This window comes from Canis lupus, chromosome 6, assembly GCF_011100685.1.
Source record: "Canis lupus familiaris isolate Mischka breed German Shepherd chromosome 6, alternate assembly UU_Cfam_GSD_1.0, whole genome shotgun sequence".
NCBI lineage: Eukaryota > Metazoa > Chordata > Mammalia > Carnivora > Canidae > Canis > Canis lupus.
Window position 1 is genome coordinate 28,451,764 of NC_049227.1, and position 19,549 is coordinate 28,471,312.

The 19,549-nt window shown below is 42.7% G+C and overlaps 1 protein-coding gene across 8 annotated transcripts in view; it reads left to right on the forward strand.

Annotated features, from left to right (window-relative positions):
• Positions 1-1,052: 1,052 nt before the first annotated feature.
• The window catches only part of MARF1 (meiosis regulator and mRNA stability factor 1), a 40,781-nt gene continuing 22,284 nt past the window's right edge, over positions 1,053-19,549 (forward strand). Inside the window, exons 1-14 of one of the 8 annotated variants that reach the window (XM_038540274.1) lie at positions 1,053-1,178; positions 5,010-5,211; positions 7,364-7,666; positions 8,024-8,056; positions 8,822-8,996; positions 9,922-10,148; positions 11,573-11,690; positions 12,282-12,454; positions 13,880-14,308; positions 14,520-14,677; positions 14,765-14,923; positions 16,675-16,867; positions 17,571-17,749; positions 19,292-19,372. In XM_038540274.1, the coding sequence (XP_038396202.1) occupies positions 5,068-5,211; positions 7,364-7,666; positions 8,024-8,056; positions 8,822-8,996; positions 9,922-10,148; positions 11,573-11,690; positions 12,282-12,454; positions 13,880-14,308; positions 14,520-14,677; positions 14,765-14,923; positions 16,675-16,867; positions 17,571-17,749; positions 19,292-19,372 (2,372 nt within the window). In that variant the 5' untranslated portion in view covers positions 1,053-1,178; positions 5,010-5,067. Of the gene's footprint in view, positions 1,179-5,009; positions 5,212-7,363; positions 8,057-8,821; positions 8,997-9,921; positions 10,149-11,572; positions 11,691-12,281; positions 12,455-13,879; positions 14,309-14,519; positions 14,678-14,764; positions 14,924-16,674; positions 16,868-17,570; positions 17,750-19,291; positions 19,373-19,549 lie in introns of all 8 variants that reach the window. The other 7 variants (XM_038540276.1, XM_038540270.1, XM_038540271.1 and 4 more) reach the window with 7 other exon arrangements.

Below are 19,549 nucleotides of genomic sequence, written 5' to 3' on the forward strand. Positions count from 1 at the left end.
GGGAGCGGTTGGCAGTTTCGGAAGCGACCGTCTCATGCTTAGGTTTTTTTTTTTTTTTTTTTTAATGACTTCAGGTAAAAGACCGTGAAGCACCAACCCTCCCTTCCCCCCCCCCGCCAAAAAAAAAAAAACCCAACCATGCATGTCACATCCACCCACCGAAAACACAAGCCCCTACAGGCTTCGTAGTGCTTCCCCCTACCCCATCCCTGAAAAGTTTGCATGCACTTGCAGCGGGCTCTGGGCTACAGGGCTTTTAAAAATGACGTTTTCTAACTGAAAACACGAGGACCCCTTAGTGGGAGGGGGAGCCAGTGTGCAGCACACAGCCTGGGCACACACCTCCCTTGTTTGCCCCCTGGGTCACCCTCTTGCAAGAAGTGGCCCCACCGGGACCTCGCGGGAAGCCCCGCGGGCGGTTATTTTTCTCTCCACTCGCCACTAGGTTGCAGTAGATGAAGGATGCTGCGCAAATTATGCATCCCTTAATTTAAAAAGAGAGCAAGCGAGAGAGCCATCACGTGACCAGAGGGAACCAGGGAGAGCGGAGCTCGCGCGCGCACATCAGCGAGAGCGCCAAAACCGTCGCGTTTTTCATCAAAATCCTGTTTAAATCGCCTTCCCTCCAAAGACCCAAAAAGCTCAATCGTATCAAAATCCCGATTGGCAAGTTTTTTTCCAACCCCCACCCCCCCGCCCGGCTCCACCTCACAAGCCCTCTCATTCTCCGCTTATCAGGTTCCTTTCCACTCCACCACGATAAGCCAGGGAGAAGGCCTCCCTAAGCAGGGGGTTTTGGCCCCAAAAAGCCGGGGTCTCCCCCTGGGAAGGTCCCTATTTAGGGGTTTATCGGGAGGGGACTGAGCCTGACGAGGCTGCAGGGCCGCGAGGCCCCGCCCCCCCCGGGGTTCCCAGCACGCCCCGCGCGGGGAGGACGCGGCGGCGGGGGCGGGGTGGAGGAAGGGGCGGGGCCACGGCGGGCGGGCGGGCGCGGCGGGGGGTGGAGAGAAGGGCGTCGGTTTTGCGACAGGGGCGGTGCGGTGCGGAAGCGGAAGTGGAGGGTGCGCTTGGCGGCGGCGGCGGGAGCTGCGGAGTCGGGAATCAAAACAAAGGGCCTGGGGGGGCGGGGGGAAGGCGGCGGGGCCGGAATGTGAGCGGAGGTGGAGCCGGCGGCTGAGGTGAGTTGGCTGGCACCGCTGGGGACTGGTTCCTGATGGGCTCACTGCTCTGGGGCCACCGGCTGGAGGCGGGACAGCGTCCCCCCCCTTTCCCCTGCCCTTTGCTGGCGGGGGTGGGGGAGGTTGTCTGCTCCGGGGGGAAGGACTGGGACCCACCAGACAGGCCCCCACCGTGGGTTTGGGTTGTCACCCTTTCAGGTCGGTTCACGACTGTCACTGCCGCGCCGCTGCTGCTCTTTGGGGGTGTTTGGCTGCCCGCCCGCACCTGTCTCCCTGTTCCCTGGGGGGCTTCCAGGTGTGGAGAGCAGCCTTTCCGGAGCAGCGTGCACAGTTGGAAGGTTAAGAAGGGAAGACAGGGGTGAATGTTTTTCAGCCCCCCCCCCCCCCCCCCCCCCCCCCCCCCCCCCTTGAGCGTTCTTGCACTCCCCTCGGACGGTTCAGCACTCCCTAGGGTATAGTCTCTGGCTTGACAGACAGACTCAACACTACGTTGAGTTGCCTTAGGGCTTGAGCCACTCCCACTACTAATTGTAACGCTACGCCTCCATACACGTTTTAGTTTCCCAAGTAGTTTTTTTTTCTTTTTTTTTTTTTTTTTCTGGCATTACCAAGAGCTTTCCAGTCACCTTTTATCTTCTGGACTTCCCCCACTCCCCCCCCCTCCCCCCGAGCTGGAAATACAGTTTTGCATGTTGGGAAATCAAGACCCAAAGGATCTTCCTAGACATTTCTTGAACACTTGACTCGTTCAGCAATCGTTGAGACGGTGCTAGGCACTTGGCAGGTGCAGGAAGTGGAGCAATGAATGAGAAAACGTGGTGTCTGCTTGGCTGCTGCCATGGAGTTTATGTTCAAGTCGGGGAGGCATAATTAAAAAAAAAATCAAACAATTTTAGTAAGAAGAGCTACGAAACAAAAGTAAGTAAGGGGACTGTGTCGTGTGGGGGTCGAAGACTAACTTGTGTTAAGAGGAGGCCGCTTCTAGATTTTATACTTCGTCTCGTTAAATCCCGACAACAGCCCTATGAGGATGCTGCAGTTATAATCAGGCCCATTTTACGCGTAGGATCTGAGGTTCAGAGAGGTTGCGAACTCTCTAAAAGCTGCCTGGATAGGGAGCAGCAAAATTGGAGATTAATATACAAGGCGGACATCAGACGGCTGCGCTCTCAAGCACTAATTGTTCAAAGACTCCCACTCAAATCAACAAAAAACTTGTTTTGGCTACCTGAGTTACTTAGTGGCATTCCCAGGAATGGGAAATTTTCTGGGTGCAGGCAACTTAAAAGCTATTACATTTTTTTTGAAGATTTGTTTATTTATTCATGATAGACATAGAGAAGCAGGCTCCATGCCCGGAGCCCGACACGGGACTCGATCCCGGGACTCCAGGATTGCGCCCTGGGCCGAAGGCAGGTGCTAAACCGCTGAGCCACCCAGGGATCCCCAAAGCTAATACATTTGTACTTTTGATTGTGTTGAGCAATAAATACGGAAGGCAGGTGCCTTGGTGTGATGGAAAGAAAGAGGTGGACAAGCCTGGCTCTGCCCCCTTTCTAATTCTGTGATCTTGGCCAAGTTACAAAACCTAATTAAACTTGTGTTTACTCCTAGGTAAAATGTAGCTCAATTCTCCCTTGTCTAGCTCAAGCTTGTATAGTTCAGGCTCAGGTTTCCTGCTCCTGCTTTACTGTGGGGGGAAAAATTACACAAATGGATCTTATTGTCTGGTTGTTTTCATCATTGTATCTCTTGTGCCAAGCACAGGCCTGTTATATAATAGATACTAAATAAATAGTTGTTGAATGAGGAAATAATGTTAAATAAAAATGGTTTGTGATCTGTATTGTACTCTGCCTCTTAACTCACTTTCAGGATTGGTCTTGAAGAAATTTGAAAGAGCATGTTGAAGTTGCATATTGTGAACATCACAGGTTCCCATGATCCAGAGAGGAGATGGTTGGGGGTTACGAGATCTGTGTTCAGTAGGAAGAACAACTGTCATAATTTATTGTAGTTGTGGAGGTACACTCCATCTCTCCCTCCAGATTAACTCTTTTAAAGTTTTTTTTTCTTCTTCTTCTTTTTTAATTTTCATTGATTTATGATAGTCACACAGAGAGAGAGGCAGAGACACAGGCAGAGGGAGAAGCAGGCCCCATGCACCGGGAGCCCGATGTGGGATTCAATCCCGGGTCTCCAGGATCGCGCCCTGGGCCAAAGGCAGGCGCCAAACCGCTGCGCCGCCCAGAGATCCCGATTAACTCTTTTAGTAGTAGGTAAATAGTTACAATATTTATCCCTTCACTTAACAATAATTACTCAGTATATACTATGTTGCAAACCCTGTACTTGGCGCAAGCTCTACATTGGTGAAGACAGATGGTGGGGTCATTTCCATAATTTCCCCCCTTCGTAATGCTGTAGAGGGGAAGAACTTAGCCACACTCTGCAGAGGAAGAGACTGAAACTTAATATAAGTTTTTGTAGCTTCCACATAAGGGCCAAATAGTAAATATTTTAGGCTTTGTGGGCCATGCAGTCTCTGTTGCAAATACTCAACTCTGTAGCTGTAGTGCAAAAATAGCCAGACAGTATTTAAACAAAGTTATCTATTTAAAATAGAGACACCAAAAGTTGAATTTCATATAATTTTGGGTTACAAGATATGATTCTTTTGATTCCCCCCCCCCCCCCAAGAATTAAAAAGTATAAAATACCTTCTTAGTTTGAAGGTCTTTAAAATACAAGTAAAGGGCTGGTTTTGGCTGGCAGGCTATAGTTTGCCTGCCCCTGCTTTATGTGATTGGTTCTATATTTTAGATAGAATACTCATCTCTCCCTTCACCATACTACGTAGATATTAAAATCTCTTGAGAAGAGCATCTTTTCAGAGAGAGAGACTTAAAAGAAATTGTTTTCTTTATGTCCAGTTGAAATTTCTGATAAATTGATAACCTTAAAATGGCCACTGCAGGTAAGAATAGGCAGTTGTTTGGTATAATGGCAAAGACTTGGAAATGAGGTTCAGTTGTCCTTACCATTGGCAGTCTGCCTCCACGCCCACTGGCTGTTATTGATTTGATCTGCTTTTATTGTACTGTTTAAGACTTGTAAGAATGCAGTTGGTTGCACTGGGGTAGATACAGCACATCTGTGACTGGAGATTTCTCAATTAGATTTTTGGTGGTATATCTGATTGTATTTTTGTAATAAGTAAATGAAGAAATTGGTTCGATTTGTTCTGTAGCAAAATCAAATTCAGAGTCCAAAGAGTTCACTTAGTTTGGACCTTCCATAGTCACATCAATGACACAGTGGGATAGGTTGCTATTAAGTCAATTTCAGAATCTTATGTAATTGGTAATGAAGACATGTAGCTGTTCTTTTACTAAAATTACGTACTCGGTTAACTTTTTGACCTTTACCAGGAGAGTCTTTAGGGAGAGATGGTTGAGAAGAATTAAGAAAAACTATAGAAAAGACCTGCTCAGGGCTAAATGGGTTGGCATTTGGCTAGAATTCTACCTTTATTCCTTACTCTTTGACTTAATGGGAGCCATTATACCGTAAATAATGTTGTTCCATAAGTACAGTTGCGGTCTCACTTTTTAAAATTTATTTGAGAGAGAGCGGCAGAGGGAGAGGGAGAAGCAGGCTCCCCGCTGAGCAGGGAGCACAACGTGATGTGGGACTCTCCATCTCTCCATCCCAGGATCCTGAGATTGTGATCCGAGCCAACAGCCACCCAGGTGCCCCTGCAATCTTCCATTTTAATAATGAAATTTGTACTTAGGCAAATAAATAACATTGCAGTCTCCTTCTTAACAGGGTGGAAGAATGAAAGAAAAGAAAGATGAAAGAATGTTGAACCACTTTGTATGGCTGTATGATGGAAGGAAGCGGAACTGAGGACTCCTGCAGTAGAACACCTGGATGGCTGCAACAAAATAATGATGCTAAGCCATGGCTTTGGAAATTCTCTAATTGCTTTTCTCGTCCTGAGCAGACATTGCCACTTAGTCCCCAAACGGTAACTATGCGCAAGACTGAGGACACAGCAAACTCCTTATGCAAATAGATGAGCGGTCCATTTGGTCTGGGGCAGTGTCTCTCCCTGGAGTCTGTACTAAGTTTTATCTCGTATCCAGCCTATTCCTCCTTGTAGCACATGGTTATAATTCCTGACTCAAGGAGAGCCTAAATTTTTTAACTCCTGTATTCCTATTCTAAGTATTGTAGGTGCTTTAAATATTTAATGTTAAAATTTGGGGATGATTTGTTTCTTATCAAAAGTCACAGATGCCAGAGATAAAATCCAAATTATAGAGTCAAATCAGAGGAAAGTATAAAATAGATTTTATTTCACTCTAGCCTTCTGAGATTTGAGTCTCAAAATTGAAGCAAGATTAATAGGACTTTATTGGCAGTCTTTTTCTATTCAAGATTTCTCTTGAATATTTAAACATGTCTGTAACTTCCTTTGCTTTTTCATAGTGATTTTGACTTTTTTTCTGATTCCATTTCATGCCCCATATTACTTTTTTTTTTTTTTTTTTTTTTTTGCTATTGCACTTGGAATTTAAATGAGTCTTTACTGTAAATTTACATAAGGGTATTAGTAACTTTTAAAAAACTCAAATTCCGTATCTTCTCCAGGTTTTCATTATATACTTAACTTTTTTCTTTTTCTTCTTCTTTTTTTTTTTTTTTCATGGCATCAGTAATTGAGGTCATTTCTTTTAGGGACATTTGGCAACAGGGTTGGCAGCTTAGGCAGGGCTTCTGGGCTGGAGGATCTGACCCTTGTGGAGTCACATTGTACAGGATTGTGCTCTCAGCTTTACAGATCCAGAAACCTGATTTTATCAGTGGCACCCAGAATGGAGTAAATTCAGGGGGACCAACTCATAATAACCCTGATCATGAGAGCCAGGTGTCTGTAAATCACAATGCCAGTAGATGAATTTCCAGCCTGAACTGTAATTACGAAGAGGGCAGAACACACTGCTTGTTGGCAGTCAGTCAATTGCTGTCACCTCCCTTTTAGGAAATGTCCAAGTGAAAAATCCAGATTTCTCCTAAATGAGTGTACTCTCCCAGATGAGTGTAGAACCACAGCCAAAGGAGTGAAATCATAGCAGTCATATGGCCCTTTCTGTGCTCTGAGAGAAGAGCATGTCGCTCTCACTATATCAGGACATCCTCTTTCTCTTAATAGTTCCTGCAGTGAGTAAGGGCTACTGATTAGCTGGATCTCCTTTAAGAGGCAGGTACTCTGCTGAGTGCTTTACATGCACTATCTCATTTCCTCCTAACAACTGCAGGAGGTATATCCTATTGTTCCCAATTGAAGGCGGAAGAAACTAAAGTATAGACAGGTTGTGTAACTTACCCAAGGCCCTCAGTTACTGAGCGCATTCAGACCCAAGTCTCTGACACTGCTATGCTATAACCTTGTAAATATTCTGGCCTCCTGTGTCTATGTTAGAGGCGAATAACAAACTCTTTCTCTGGAACCTTGTTCCCAAATAATTTTCTAATTACTCTTAATCTTGTCCCTGGCTATAAAGTCATTGTTGGCATTATGGCTTTAGGTCATGATACCCTGGAACTTGCTTAATGTCATCAGCTACACATTTGAAACCTCCAAGGGTGGGCCACTTGGACAGATAGCTAATCTCATCTTTAATGTTTGGAATCCTCTGGAGGACCTTCCTAAACCCTTGATGATTTGACTGCAGGAACCATTAAGTATTTTCCTCAAAGTACATGGCTTGGAAGCCATCTTTATTGAATGCTGTTGGTGACTGTTGTTTTCATGCCACCTGTTTTGTCTTTAGAAGACCCTAGGAGGCAAGGGGAAGTTATCGAAGGGAAGTCCCTGGGGCACAGATGGTTAACCTGCCCTGCTGAACATGGAAGCAGAACCCGCCCCCAGTCACCTAAAATTCAGGAAGGACAGAAACGGTCTTGATTTTAGTTGTCTGTTTCAGTGTTCACCTCCTGCAGACCTCTCTGAAGAATACCCCTGGTTTCAGCTGCCATTCCATATTGTTTGGTTATGGTGGAGTAATGTGAACAGGATTGAACACTATTTTCATTTTGGGATTGCAGTAGGATGTGAGTAACCAAAAGTCACTGGCCTCATAACATTAATTTGCGTTTTGATCTTCTCTTCCCAGAAAGATTACATGGAGAACAAGAAAGTTGCTGTGGAATTAAAGGATGTGCCATCTCCCCTTCATGCTGGCTCTAAACTCTTTCCAGCAGTCCCACTTCCAGATATTCATTCTCTTCAGCAACCTAAAATACAGCTTTCACCTGTCCCCAAAGTAAGCTGCTGTGCTCATTGCCCTAATGAACCCTCCACTTCACCAATGCATTTTGGTGGTGGTGGTGGTGGCGGCGGTAGTGGAGGTACTGGTAGCTTGATTCACCCAGGCGCACTGTTAGACTCGCAGAGCACCAGGACCATCACGTGTCAGGTAGGGTCAGGGTTTGCTTTCCAGTCTGCGTCTTCACTCCAGAATGCCTCAGCTAGGAGCAGTTTGGCCGGCATTGCAAGTGACTTTCCCAGCATGTGTCTAGAAAGTAATCTATCTTCCTGCAAACACCTGCCCTGTTGTGGAAAGCTTCATTTCCAATCATGTCATGGTAATGTGCACAAGCTGCATCAGTTCCCGGCTCTCCAGGGCTGCGCCTCTGCTGGCTATTTCCCCTGTTCTGATTTCACAAGCGGGGCTCCAGGGCATTTGGAAGAGCACATATCACAGTCGGAGCTAACGCCTCACTTGTGCACCAATTCTTTGCACCTAAATGTGGTACCTCCGGTTTGTTTAAAGGGCTCACTTTACTGCGAAGACTGTCTAAACAAGGTGTGTATCTTTTTATTTGTTCTGTTGGGTGCAGCTGATGTTTGAGGAATGACCTTTTTTTTTTAAAAAAAGTAGATCTTGAAAAATCTTTATTGTGCATGGGGTTGAAGATTCTTCTGTGAGGTAGCTTTCACCCCATCAGTGCAGCTTCTTTTGGTCCTGAAAGAAGCAAAGGGTAAAAATGGAAGGGCCATTCAAAAAAAGTACAGAGTCATCATTTATGTAGTTGATGCTTTTAGAGGCTCTTGTAATAAATCTGTTTCTTGTAAACCCTAGTTCGGCAAAGCTTCGTGTTCTGTTCTGTCTTTAAAGGCTAGAGCACAATTGCAGTTTCTCATAACTTAATACTCACCTTATACGTGGACCCATTTGTGTAATGTAGGTCACGCCATGTTGTTCTTTTGTAATAATTTGAGGGTCTTGGAACTTGGCCTCGATCACATGAATATTCAAGCAAAGATCTCAATCACTTCCACGTAGAGTGTTCAGGGTCGCCTTTGCGGTATACACGTGCCCTAGATTGTAAAGGTCTGATCATGTGAATATCTTCCTAGATCATTTCAAGTCACTTCTTGAAGTGAGTTTATGAACTGATGGCTAATAGTTTTAGGAATGCCCTGAAGTACTGAAAATACATTCCACCAGAGGTTAACAGGTGGAAAGAAGAAACACTTAGACTGTATTTTCAGTTGTTGTTTATAACTCTAGGTTCTGAAATGATGTATCTGAAACCTCCTCCTCTTTTTAAAAAAATTTTTAAAACAGCCGGCAAGAAATAGTATAATTGATGCTGCTAAAGTCTGGCCAAATATACCACCTCCAAATACTCAAACTGCACCTGTTACTATTCCTCTGTGTAATGGCTGTGGAACCAAAGGAACAGGGAAGGAGACCACGTTGTTATTGGCGACCAGTCTAGGCAAAGCTTCTTCGAAATTTGGTAAATGACAGTATGGTATAAAATGTGCATATTTAAGTAGTTTGCAGTATCTGATACTAACACCGCATTTAATCGCCTTGAAAAGATTCCTTGTGGTTCTAAAGCTACTGTGTATATGAGTCTTCATTTCTACCTCTTGGTAAAAATCTTTTTATTCTCACAGACCAACAAGTCATTTGTCTTTTATGTTGAGCTGCGCCTATTTGAGACCAGACGCTGTGTATAGAAAAATAGGGAGTATATTAGGAGAAGTAAGCGCTAGAGGGGACTCTTTATCTACACAGGTTCATAAATAATCATGCTTGTTAATTGTGTACTCTATAGAAATACTTAATATTTAGAAAGATTTTATAATGTTTGATGAAAAACAGTAAGTGAAAAACCTATTGTCATTTCCCCCAAAACTAGCTAATGTGGTATTTTATCTTTCGAAAACCTTTTTTTAAAATATTAAGTCAGATGTTAATGCAGTGTTACATTTTTTTTTTTAAATCAAGGACAGTAACAACTTTACACTTTGTCACCTCTTCATTGCTCTTCCATACTGAGTGGGTAGACAAGCATGAGCAGACATAACAATCAGGTCGCAGAGCTGCAGTGTCCATTCACCTCAGAGAAGCGTAATGATCAGCCTGAGAATGATGGCTCGTGCTTTGCAATGTGGGCTTGAAGTATTGTGGGTTTGAAGTAACTTGACCTTCAGATTTGTTCTCTCCTGAAAAATAGGAATAATGGCTTAGAAATACTATTGCAACTTGCAGTTGTGCTATTAGGTCAACCAGTGAGGTTGGTATCCTTAAACTTAACATCAATCAGTAATTTCATTTTTCTGCCAGTAAAAATGATAGGTAGCTACCTATGATTTTATTTTAGTTTGCCATTTTTTTTTCACTATATGTGATTGAAAGTGTTAACATTTCCTAAGGGTCACCAGAAGTTGCACTAACCGGACAGGTGCTGGAAAACTTACCCCCCATTGGAGTTTTTTGGGATATTGAAAACTGTTCAGTTCCCTCTGGCCGCTCAGCTACTGCTGTTGTACAGAGAATCCGTGAGAAGTTTTTTAAAGGCCACAGAGAAGCAGAATTCATCTGTGTGTGCGACATTAGTAAAGAAAACAAAGAAGTTATCCAAGAGCTGAATAATTGCCAGGTAAAAAAAATTATTATGGTAGAAGAATAACCACGTGGGGTTTTTTTTCCTAAAGAATTTTAATTTAGAGTTAGTTTAATATATATTTCTGTCAAGTTTGCAAATAGAGGAAATTAGCAAAAAAATATTTCTAAAGTGCTAGAAATCATTTAATCATATCTGATGTTTCAATAATCTACTTATATGTGATTATTGCTCTGCTAGTATGATGGTTATGTCTATTGTTTCTTTTGACTTCCATGACTGACCTATGGAAAGGGCTCATAGAATTTATTTGAAATAGACAAATTCAGCTGAGGCACCAAGATGTTAACCAACTTTTTATTTATTTATTTATGTTTAAATGTACCTTTTTTGTTTTTATTTTTTATTTTTTTTAAAGATTTTTATTTATTTATGAAAGACAGAGAGAGAGAGAGGCACAGACACAGGCAGAGGGAGAAGCAGGCTCCACACAGGGAGCCCGACGTGGGACTCGATCCCCGGTCTCCAGGATCAGGCCCTGGGCTGAAGGTGGCGCTAAACCACTGAACCACCAGGGCTGCCCTTAACCAACTTTTTAGTTCACATGGCCGATGAACTAGGATTTACTTGGGAGAGGCAGTCTCCCTGCAGGGCTCAGTCCCAGGACCCAGGGATCATGACCTGAGCCAAAGGTGGACACTCCACCACTGAGCCACCAGGTGCCCTGGATGAGCTAGGATTTAAATCCAGATGGTCTGACTGCAGTCTGTTCTCTTAAACCAGAACTAGAATCCAGTTCTTTTGACTCTTGGACAAGTAATTCTATTGATATGCTATATTGCTGCCTAAAATTCTATATCCATGCTCCTTAAAAAAACTAATAAATTCTATTGTGTATTGCACGTAGTTGAAGTACCTCTCAAACCCTTTCCTTGCTCTGGCGACTGCTATGTAAGCCTCATGGCTTTAACAGAAATAAACACATTTTAACTCTTGGGGTGGGGGTGGGGGACACAGAAGCCTCCCCTGTCCCACCACCTGACCCCAGACCCAAAAGCCACAGGCAATGTATGGTGGAGACAAATGACATTAAATACAGCGCTAAGTCATACCTTCATCATATACCAATCTCTGCTACTTCCCCAGCTGTTGGCAGAAGCTGTTAGAGCTAATTTACCTACTTCAGATTTCACTTCCTTTTCTGCCTGTTCTCTGAAGGGGGGATGGATAAAGTATAAAAGCAGAAGATCAAAGAGGCAAGCAGGCATAATAATGGATCCAGTTCATTTGTATGGAGAGACCAATTTGAAGTTACTGAGATCCACTTATAATTTTCTTCCATTCCTAAGTGGCAGTAATGTGTCTTTCCTCGGGGACCATCTGTTAAGATGTGGGCAGAACGCATAGTGGTTTTCTGACCTAAGCTCTTGCTTGTTTGTCCTTACTCTATATTAACACAGGTAACTGTTGCCCACATCAATGCTACCGCAAAGAATGCGGCTGACGATAAGCTCCGCCAGAGTCTCCGAAGGTTTGCAAACACGCACACTGCTCCAGCCACGGTGGTTCTTGTGTCAAGTAAGTGCAGAAGCATCTGCTAATTTCAGCAAAACCCACTATATGGGAATAGTTGGAGAAGCCGGTACACATTAAAGTAAAATATGAAAAAAAAAAATAAATAAAGTAAAATATGCCCCCAGAGAGGCTGAAACACACAGGACATACTTAACGCTTATGTCTGAGAGCTGTTTAGAGAAGAAGTGGAGTCTATGTGGGTTTTCTGTATTTTCTCCTTAGAACTTGAGTACAGGTTCTTGTGGAGCCAGTTAAAGAAAATATATTTTTATTTATTTATTTTTACCCTGGTCCCAGTATTGCTAATTGTAAAAATCTAAGAAGAATCAGTTCCAAAGTTGATGCTCCCTAATAAAATGTCAGTATTTGCTCTTTTTTATTACGGGAAGTAACATGTGTCTTGGAATTCAATGTAAATATGTGGTAAAATTGTCCTGTTAGTGTTAATTTGTCCCACACGAAGGGGATGGGAGGTGGTAAGCTACTCTGGATATGGTCTAGCCATCCCTCTTTTCTCAATATGTGTCAGTGGAGTTGTATGTCTCTGTCCTTCTAATGTTTGGCGGTGGGGGTGGGCTGTACCTTTTCTTTCAGCTGATGTCAATTTTGCATTGGAACTGAGTGACCTGAGACACAGGCATGGTTTCCACATAATTTTGGTCCATAAAAACCAAGCGTCAGAAGCCCTGCTACATCATGCTAACGAGCTGATCAGATTTGAAGAGTTCATTTCCGACTTGCCCCCCAGGTTACCACTAAAAATGCCAGTAAGTGGGTTTGCATTCTTTTTTGCTGTATTCTGACATTACATTATGGAGACTAAAGACCACCTGTAATAGGGGTCACCAAGTGAGGCCGTTCTTTGCAGGAGGCTGGCCAGAGTTTTTTTATTTTTATTTTTTTTAAATTTTTTTAAGAGTTTATTTATTCATGAGAGACACACAGAGAGAGGCAGAGACACAGGCAGAGGGAGGAGCAGGCTCCTTGCAGGGAGCCTGATGTGGCACTTGATCCCAAGTTCCAGGATCACACCCTGGGCTGAAGGCGGCGCTAAACCGCTGAGCCACCAGGACTGCCTAGCCAGAGTTTTTAAATAAGGCTTAGAAATAGTTCTTCTCTTAAAAATTTACAGAAAATTGATATGAATGGATTTTACTTTTATTTTGTTGCATAGTATCATAGGGAATTATAGGTTAACCCTACCAAGAGCCATTTGTGTCTCCAAAGCCAGCAGTGTTTTGTGTCTAGTGGTTGGAATAATGGAAACATTATTACTCCATTAACTTCCTGGCATGGATAAAGAATATGGTGGTGGTTTGCACACGCTCATGTTTTGCAACAAATAAACAGAATAATTGTACACCTTTTTTTTTAAAGAGTTATTTATTTTAAAGAAAGAGAGTGCATGTGTGAGTAGGGGGAGGGCAGAGGGAAAGAGTGAATCTGAAGCAGACTGCTCAGCAATGAGCCTGACATGATGCTCGATCCCACGACCCCAAGATCATGAATGGAACTGAAACCAAGAGTCAGAGGCTTGACTGAGTCACCCTGGTGCCCCTAGTTGTATACCATTGAGGCATTTAATCCTTAAGCCCCAGGAACCCTTGGGCTTGTTTTCTACAGTTACATTCCCCACCATGCATGCGCACTTGCACAATTAGGTGTGGTTATTGCTACACCTGTAGCTCATTGAGCCACATGCTAGGATCATATTTCCAGCAGGGTGAGCATTTCTTTTAGTTTTAATTTGGGATAAGCATGTTTACCAGTGTTGAGCTGTGTTTAAGCTCTTTGGAGAATATATAAAGAAATATATAAAGAAATTGGCATTCCCTTTTCTGAAGTCAAAGACCTTTAAGTCAAATATATTTTAGGTAACACACTGTCCACTTTTGGGATCCTTATTCTTTATGGTTAGGAAAAAAAAAAAAAAAAAAAGACTTGATTATCCAGAACAGTAAATCTGGCCATTTTCATTCACTAGAGTGATCATTTAAGGTACATTTCTCCCTTTCTGTGTTTTTTTTATTCAGTCTACATAAGTTTACCTTCTCCCCTGTAAATCATTATGACCTCCCCTCCAAGGCTAAGGCTGTTAGCTTAAGTCTAGAGATCCCTCCTTGTTGTTCTAATTATGTAATTGAACGTGTGCCCCTGAGTTAACCTGTTGTAACACTTCTCCTCTGTATCAGCAGTGCCATACTCTGCTCTATGTTTATAACCTACCAGCAAATAAAGATGGCAAGAGCATCAGCAACAGGCTCAGACGCCTGTCTGATAATTGTGGTGGGAAAGTGCTGAGTATCACAGGCTGCAGTGCGATTCTCCGCTTCATAAACCAAGATAGTGCGGAACGGGCTCAGAAGCGAATGGAAAACGAAGATGTCTTTGGTAATAGGATCATTGTGTCATTTACTCCAAAAACTAGAGAACTCTGTGAGACAAAGAGTTCCAGTGCAATTGCCGATAAAGCGAAGTCTCCCAAAAAACTTAAGAATCCAAAATTGTGCCTCATCAAAGATACAAGTGAACAATCTTCCAGTGCCAAAGCCATGCCTGGAAAAGGGTCGCAGGCAAATTCTGGATCTGCTACAAAAACCACAAATGTTAAAAGTTTACAGGTAACTTTGATACCTCTTGCTTTCTGAAGTTTATGGTAGGTTTGGTTTTTCTTTGGTGTCTGTGTTTTACATGCCTGCCTGCTTTTGGTGTGTCCTTTTTTTATTTCTGTCTTTGATGATACTCCGAGTTCCATGTTTTTCTTTTCTGTACGGTCGTTAACCCTCCTTAGGTACCTACATTTTCACATCCGTTGCACTTGTCTCTTTTAAGGAGCTGTGCCGCCTGGAGTCGAAGACTGGGACTAGAAACAGTGACTCCCAGCAGGGTAACCCAAGGCTGGCAGCACCTCCTCACAGAAGCTCGAGCGCCACAGCGCCCGCACCTAAAAGCTCGGGGACAGCAGAATCTGCTTACAAAACCAATCCGAAGTAGGTTAAATTACTCTTGCTCATGGATGCTTGTCTAACATGAAGGAAACCCAATGACCCATCCCCTTCAATTTTTCCCTCCTTTAGAAAAGAGAACCTCTGTGCCCGAAGTGTCACCAGTTCTCCCGTAGAGAAAAAAGACAAAGAGGAGACCCCGTTCCAAGTGAGTTACCCGTCTGCTTTTAGCAAGTTGATCGCGTCGAGGCAAGTCAGTCCTTTGCTCACTGCACAGTCTTGGTCTTCTCGGTGAGTCTGGCTTCTTGATCGTGGGGGTAGTTACTCAAAAGGGTAGGGCTTACAGAATAACATTTGTTGAAAAGAATGCAAGTGATATAGGAGTGCTCAAAGGGAAAGATGAGTCTTCCACCCCTCCTCCTCCATCCCCACTTTTTCTTAGGTAATTAGCTAACGTTTGGGGCCAGTGGTCCTCACCATTTCTCCCTCCTCCAAGTGGGAATCAGGGTAAGCAGAGTACAAAGAAATTTATCCAGGAGTCCCTGGCCTGAACGGGAGGCACATTAAGATGTCCTTACTGTTTCTTCCTTACTTTGTCATGTTGGGGAAGAAGCCCAAACTGGACACGAGTTGGTTATTCTTATTCATAGCATAATTACCAGGAGCTGTTTGAGAAGCAAGGGTCTCTGTAAACCACCATAATTACCTAAGTAACGCTTAGCTTATCTAAGCTATCCAGACTCCCTCAGTACTTCTGGAGGACAGAAGCCACAAGCCCGAGTTGCATCACATGAACTCCTTCAGGCATCATATTTGTTCTGCTGAGTTGGTGAAGACTCACTCCAGAAAGTGACTTTGTATCTGTAAAGTCACATTTTATTTTTATTTTTTTAAAGATTTTATTTATTCATGAAAGAGACAGAGAGATAGAGACATAGGCAGAGGGAGGAACAACAGGCTCCATGCAGGGAGCCCGATGTGGGACTTAATCCAGGGACTCTAGGATCAGGCCCTGAGCCAAAGGCAGACGCTCAACCGCTGAGCCACCCAGGCGTCCCTGTAAAGTTACATTTTAAAAGTCACATAATGGGGATCCCTAGGTGGCTCAGCAGTTTAGACCTGCCTTCGACCCAGGGTGTGATCCTGGAGTCCTAGGATCGAGTTCTGCATTGGGCTCCCTGCATAGAGCCTGCTTCTCTCTCTCTGTGTGTGTCTTTCATGAATAAATAAATAAAATCTTTAAAAAAAAAATAAATCACATAAAAGTTTCCTGATCTGGAGAAAGACTGTAACACATGAGCAAGAACATACAGCGTTTTCAGAGCCAGGGAGAGGTTGAATGACATATTGGTATAACAGGCTAAACCAAAAATAAATGCCCAAATTGGAAAACTAATTCATCAGGGCCACCTATAATTTCTTTCTTTTTTTTTTTTTTTTTTTTTTTTTTATGATAGTCACACAGAGAGAGAGAGAGGCAGAGACACAGGCAGAGGGAGAAACAGGCTCCGTGCACCGGGAGCCTGACGTGGGATTTGATCCCGGGTCTCCAGGATCGCGCCCTGGGCCAAAGGCAGGCACTAAACCGCTGTGCCACCCAGGGATCCCTTTTTTTTTTTAAGAATTTATTCATTTATTCATGAGAGAGAGGTAGAGAAACAGGCTCCGTGCAGGAAACCTGATGTGGGACTTGATCCCCGGACCTCTGGGATCATGCCCTGAGCCAAAGGCAGATGCTCAACTCCTGAGCCACCCAGGCGTCCCCCACCTATAATTTTTGCCTTTAGTTTTAAATAATCCGGTAAAAGAATATTTGATGTTAAATCATGTACTGGTTGTTAATAAGGGGTCAACAAGTAGTACTTTTGACAATAAATATCAATCAGTGTGTATTTAAGATAAACCTACATTTGAAAACCAAATAGTTTGGTTGTGTTGTGGAAGGCTGCTTTCTACATATAGCTTCAAACAAAGTCTAAATGATATAAATGAAGTGAATAGAGTCACAGTTTTTAAAAATAATTCAATATGTATGTCTTAAGCAGGAGTATGTCTCCAAACCTTTTAAACAGAGCATCCCCACTTGCTTTCAACATTGCAAATCCGAGCATTGGTGCCGACAGCCCAGACCCATTTGCAAACGGTGCTGACATCCAGATCAGCAACATCGACTACAGATTATCCCGGAAGGAGCTGCAGCAGCTCATGCAGGAAGCATTTTCTAAGCACGGCAAGGTAACCTTTCTCTTTTGTTCTTGCCTTTCTTTTACCTTTTGCTAGCACTCCATGTCAAGAGAATGTCATTCAACACATGTAACCACAGGCAGGATATAAGGATTACTGAATAAGTTTGAACTCCTTCCTTTTCCCTATGATCTGCTCATGGTCATGCTATACATTTGGTTTTTAGGACATAGCCCGAGAGAGCAAGAGACCTACTGGAGAAGCAGCTGTAGTTATAGGCAGGGACTTAAGTGGCACTTTGGGAAAAAAAACGCTGACGGATCTTATTTGGCTCTGGCTGCTAAAATATAGAAATAGGATTCTAAAGTAATGTCTGTTTTCGTTAATACCTTACTGTATTTGATGGAGTTTGCTAGAAGTGCACCTCTTCCAGATTATCAAAATGGCTATGTCCCAGGTGTTTGCAGGGTCTGGAGAAGACTCCAAAGACTCCTCGCATGTGTTGGCCCCTGAGCCTGCATGGGAGAGCTGTGTGTGCCAGAGCATGCAGGCAAGCCAGGCCAATTTTATATCCCTGAAGGTCACTCAGTCCTAGTTCACTTAGGTTTTGCTTGGCAGAAGTGTGGAGTTCTGACAAGTTCCCTCACAGAAGCATAGAAGTTCACAAACATGTTCCTTAATGATTCACCTTTAGTTTTAAGATGACAGGGTTCTGGGTAGACCTAGCGTTCCATTTTCCTTTTTACTGCTGTAGGTGAAGAGTGTTGAGCTCAGCCCCCATACAGATTATCAGCTCAAGGCTGTTGTTCAGATGGAGAACTTACAAGAAGCAATCAATGCGGTGAATAGCCTCCACAGATACAAAATTGGCAGCAAGAAGATCCTGGTCTCACTTGCCACAGGAGCTGCTAATAAATCACTCTCTTTACTGAGGTAAAAACAAACCATTTATTTCAAGAAATAACATTGTAGCCCAGAAACAATTTTGGAAATAAGAAAATAGATTTGATCACATTTCCAGCCCTCTTTGATGATTAAATATGCAATAATGCTTATTCCTAATTGATAGAGCTTATAAATAAGCTAGAAGTTAGCAAAAAGCTAGTTAGAATAATCCAACTCTTTTTCAAGTCATTACTCAAAGGTGAAGTACAGCTTAAGCTTGGCAGGCAGTTAGGAGTAAAGTAATACACCACATATCCAGAACAGGTTCTAAAAATAGTACCCCTCTACAATAAAAGTTTATAAGCCTGGAAAGTTTGAAATATTACCTCCAAATCTTAGGAGAAGGTAGGTTTGTCTGTAAAGGGTATATCTACAAAGCTCCAAACTCAACTTACAGATAGATCCTAAACATCAAATAGACGCTCCGAAAGTCTGCATTATGATAATGTCAGTTGTAGGAATCTGGTGATTTTATTCTCAATGCGCTTTGGTGATGCTTCAGCTCTCCCTGTTTTGGGGGGAAACTAGTGAAACAGAACTCCCTCCTAAAAAATCTGAACTCTCAGAGATCTTTTTCTGTGACATGTACTTCACCATTATTTTAAATTATGGTTTTTATCCCCTAGAATAAAAATAATACTGAAGAAACTTTGGAAAGATCAGAAACAAAAAAGAAGCCGGAGGGGGCAGGGGGGTGGAAATCCATAATCCTGCAGCTCAAAGCCAAGCACTCAACAGTTTGCCTTTTCGTTTTCTCTCAGAGTGTTTCTGGGTGTCTTTTTATTTTTTAAAACCAAAGTTTGGATGATATATTCAGTTGTGTACTGAACTGTGGGAATTCCACCCCCCAGGTCTCTAACAGGTGAACCACAGCATGGCAGGAGACATTCAAGCCTTTTTCTCTGTTAACAAGGTGTTTATCTCAGAGTGGTCACCATCCTTCTGATACACAGGTGTGAGAAGCCCTATGCTTGAGTCTGATAAAAATCCCATTGTCTGACTTTATATTCTTCAATCACCTTGTCTCTAACGTCATGTTTTTAAGTTTTTCCAGGAACTAAATTTTGATATATCAAAAACTGGCAAATTTATGTTGCGTGGACCATTGAGAAATTCAGGGGTGAGGGGTGCTGACCACTCCCCCACACATGTAGTCAAACACCTTCATATAACTTTTGGCTCCCCAGAATCTTAACTACTGATTGTGTACTGTTCACTGGAAGCCTTACTGATAACATAGACAATGGATTAATAACCTGTTTTGTATGTTCTATGTGTTACACGCTGTATGTTTACAATAAAGTAAGATAGAAGAAAGTGTTACTAAAACCATAAGAAAATGTGTATTTACAGGACTGTACTACTTCTGTTGAAAGAAATCCATATATAAGTGGGCTCTTGAAATTCAGACATGTGTTCAAGGGTCAGCCATGCATCTTGTTAATTTTATGAGTTTTTTAAGTACAACTTGGAAAACATTTTTTGATATCCAACATCTATTCGCTAATTGAGTAAAATTTTGTTTTACAGTGCAGAAACAATGTCGATTCTTCAGGATGCTCCTGCCTGCTGTCTGCCTCTTTTTAAATTTACAGATATCTATGAAAAAAAGTAAGTTAGGTGTTTTTTGTTTTTTCATTAATCTAGTCAGTACTGATTGGCGGCTTCCAGAATTCCTATATTGATGTGGAGATTGGCATAAAATTATGGTAGCTGCTTTTAAGGAATTTCCAGCTTGGTAGAGGAAAAGACACAAAAGCAGTGATATTCTGAATTTGATTTTAGCAT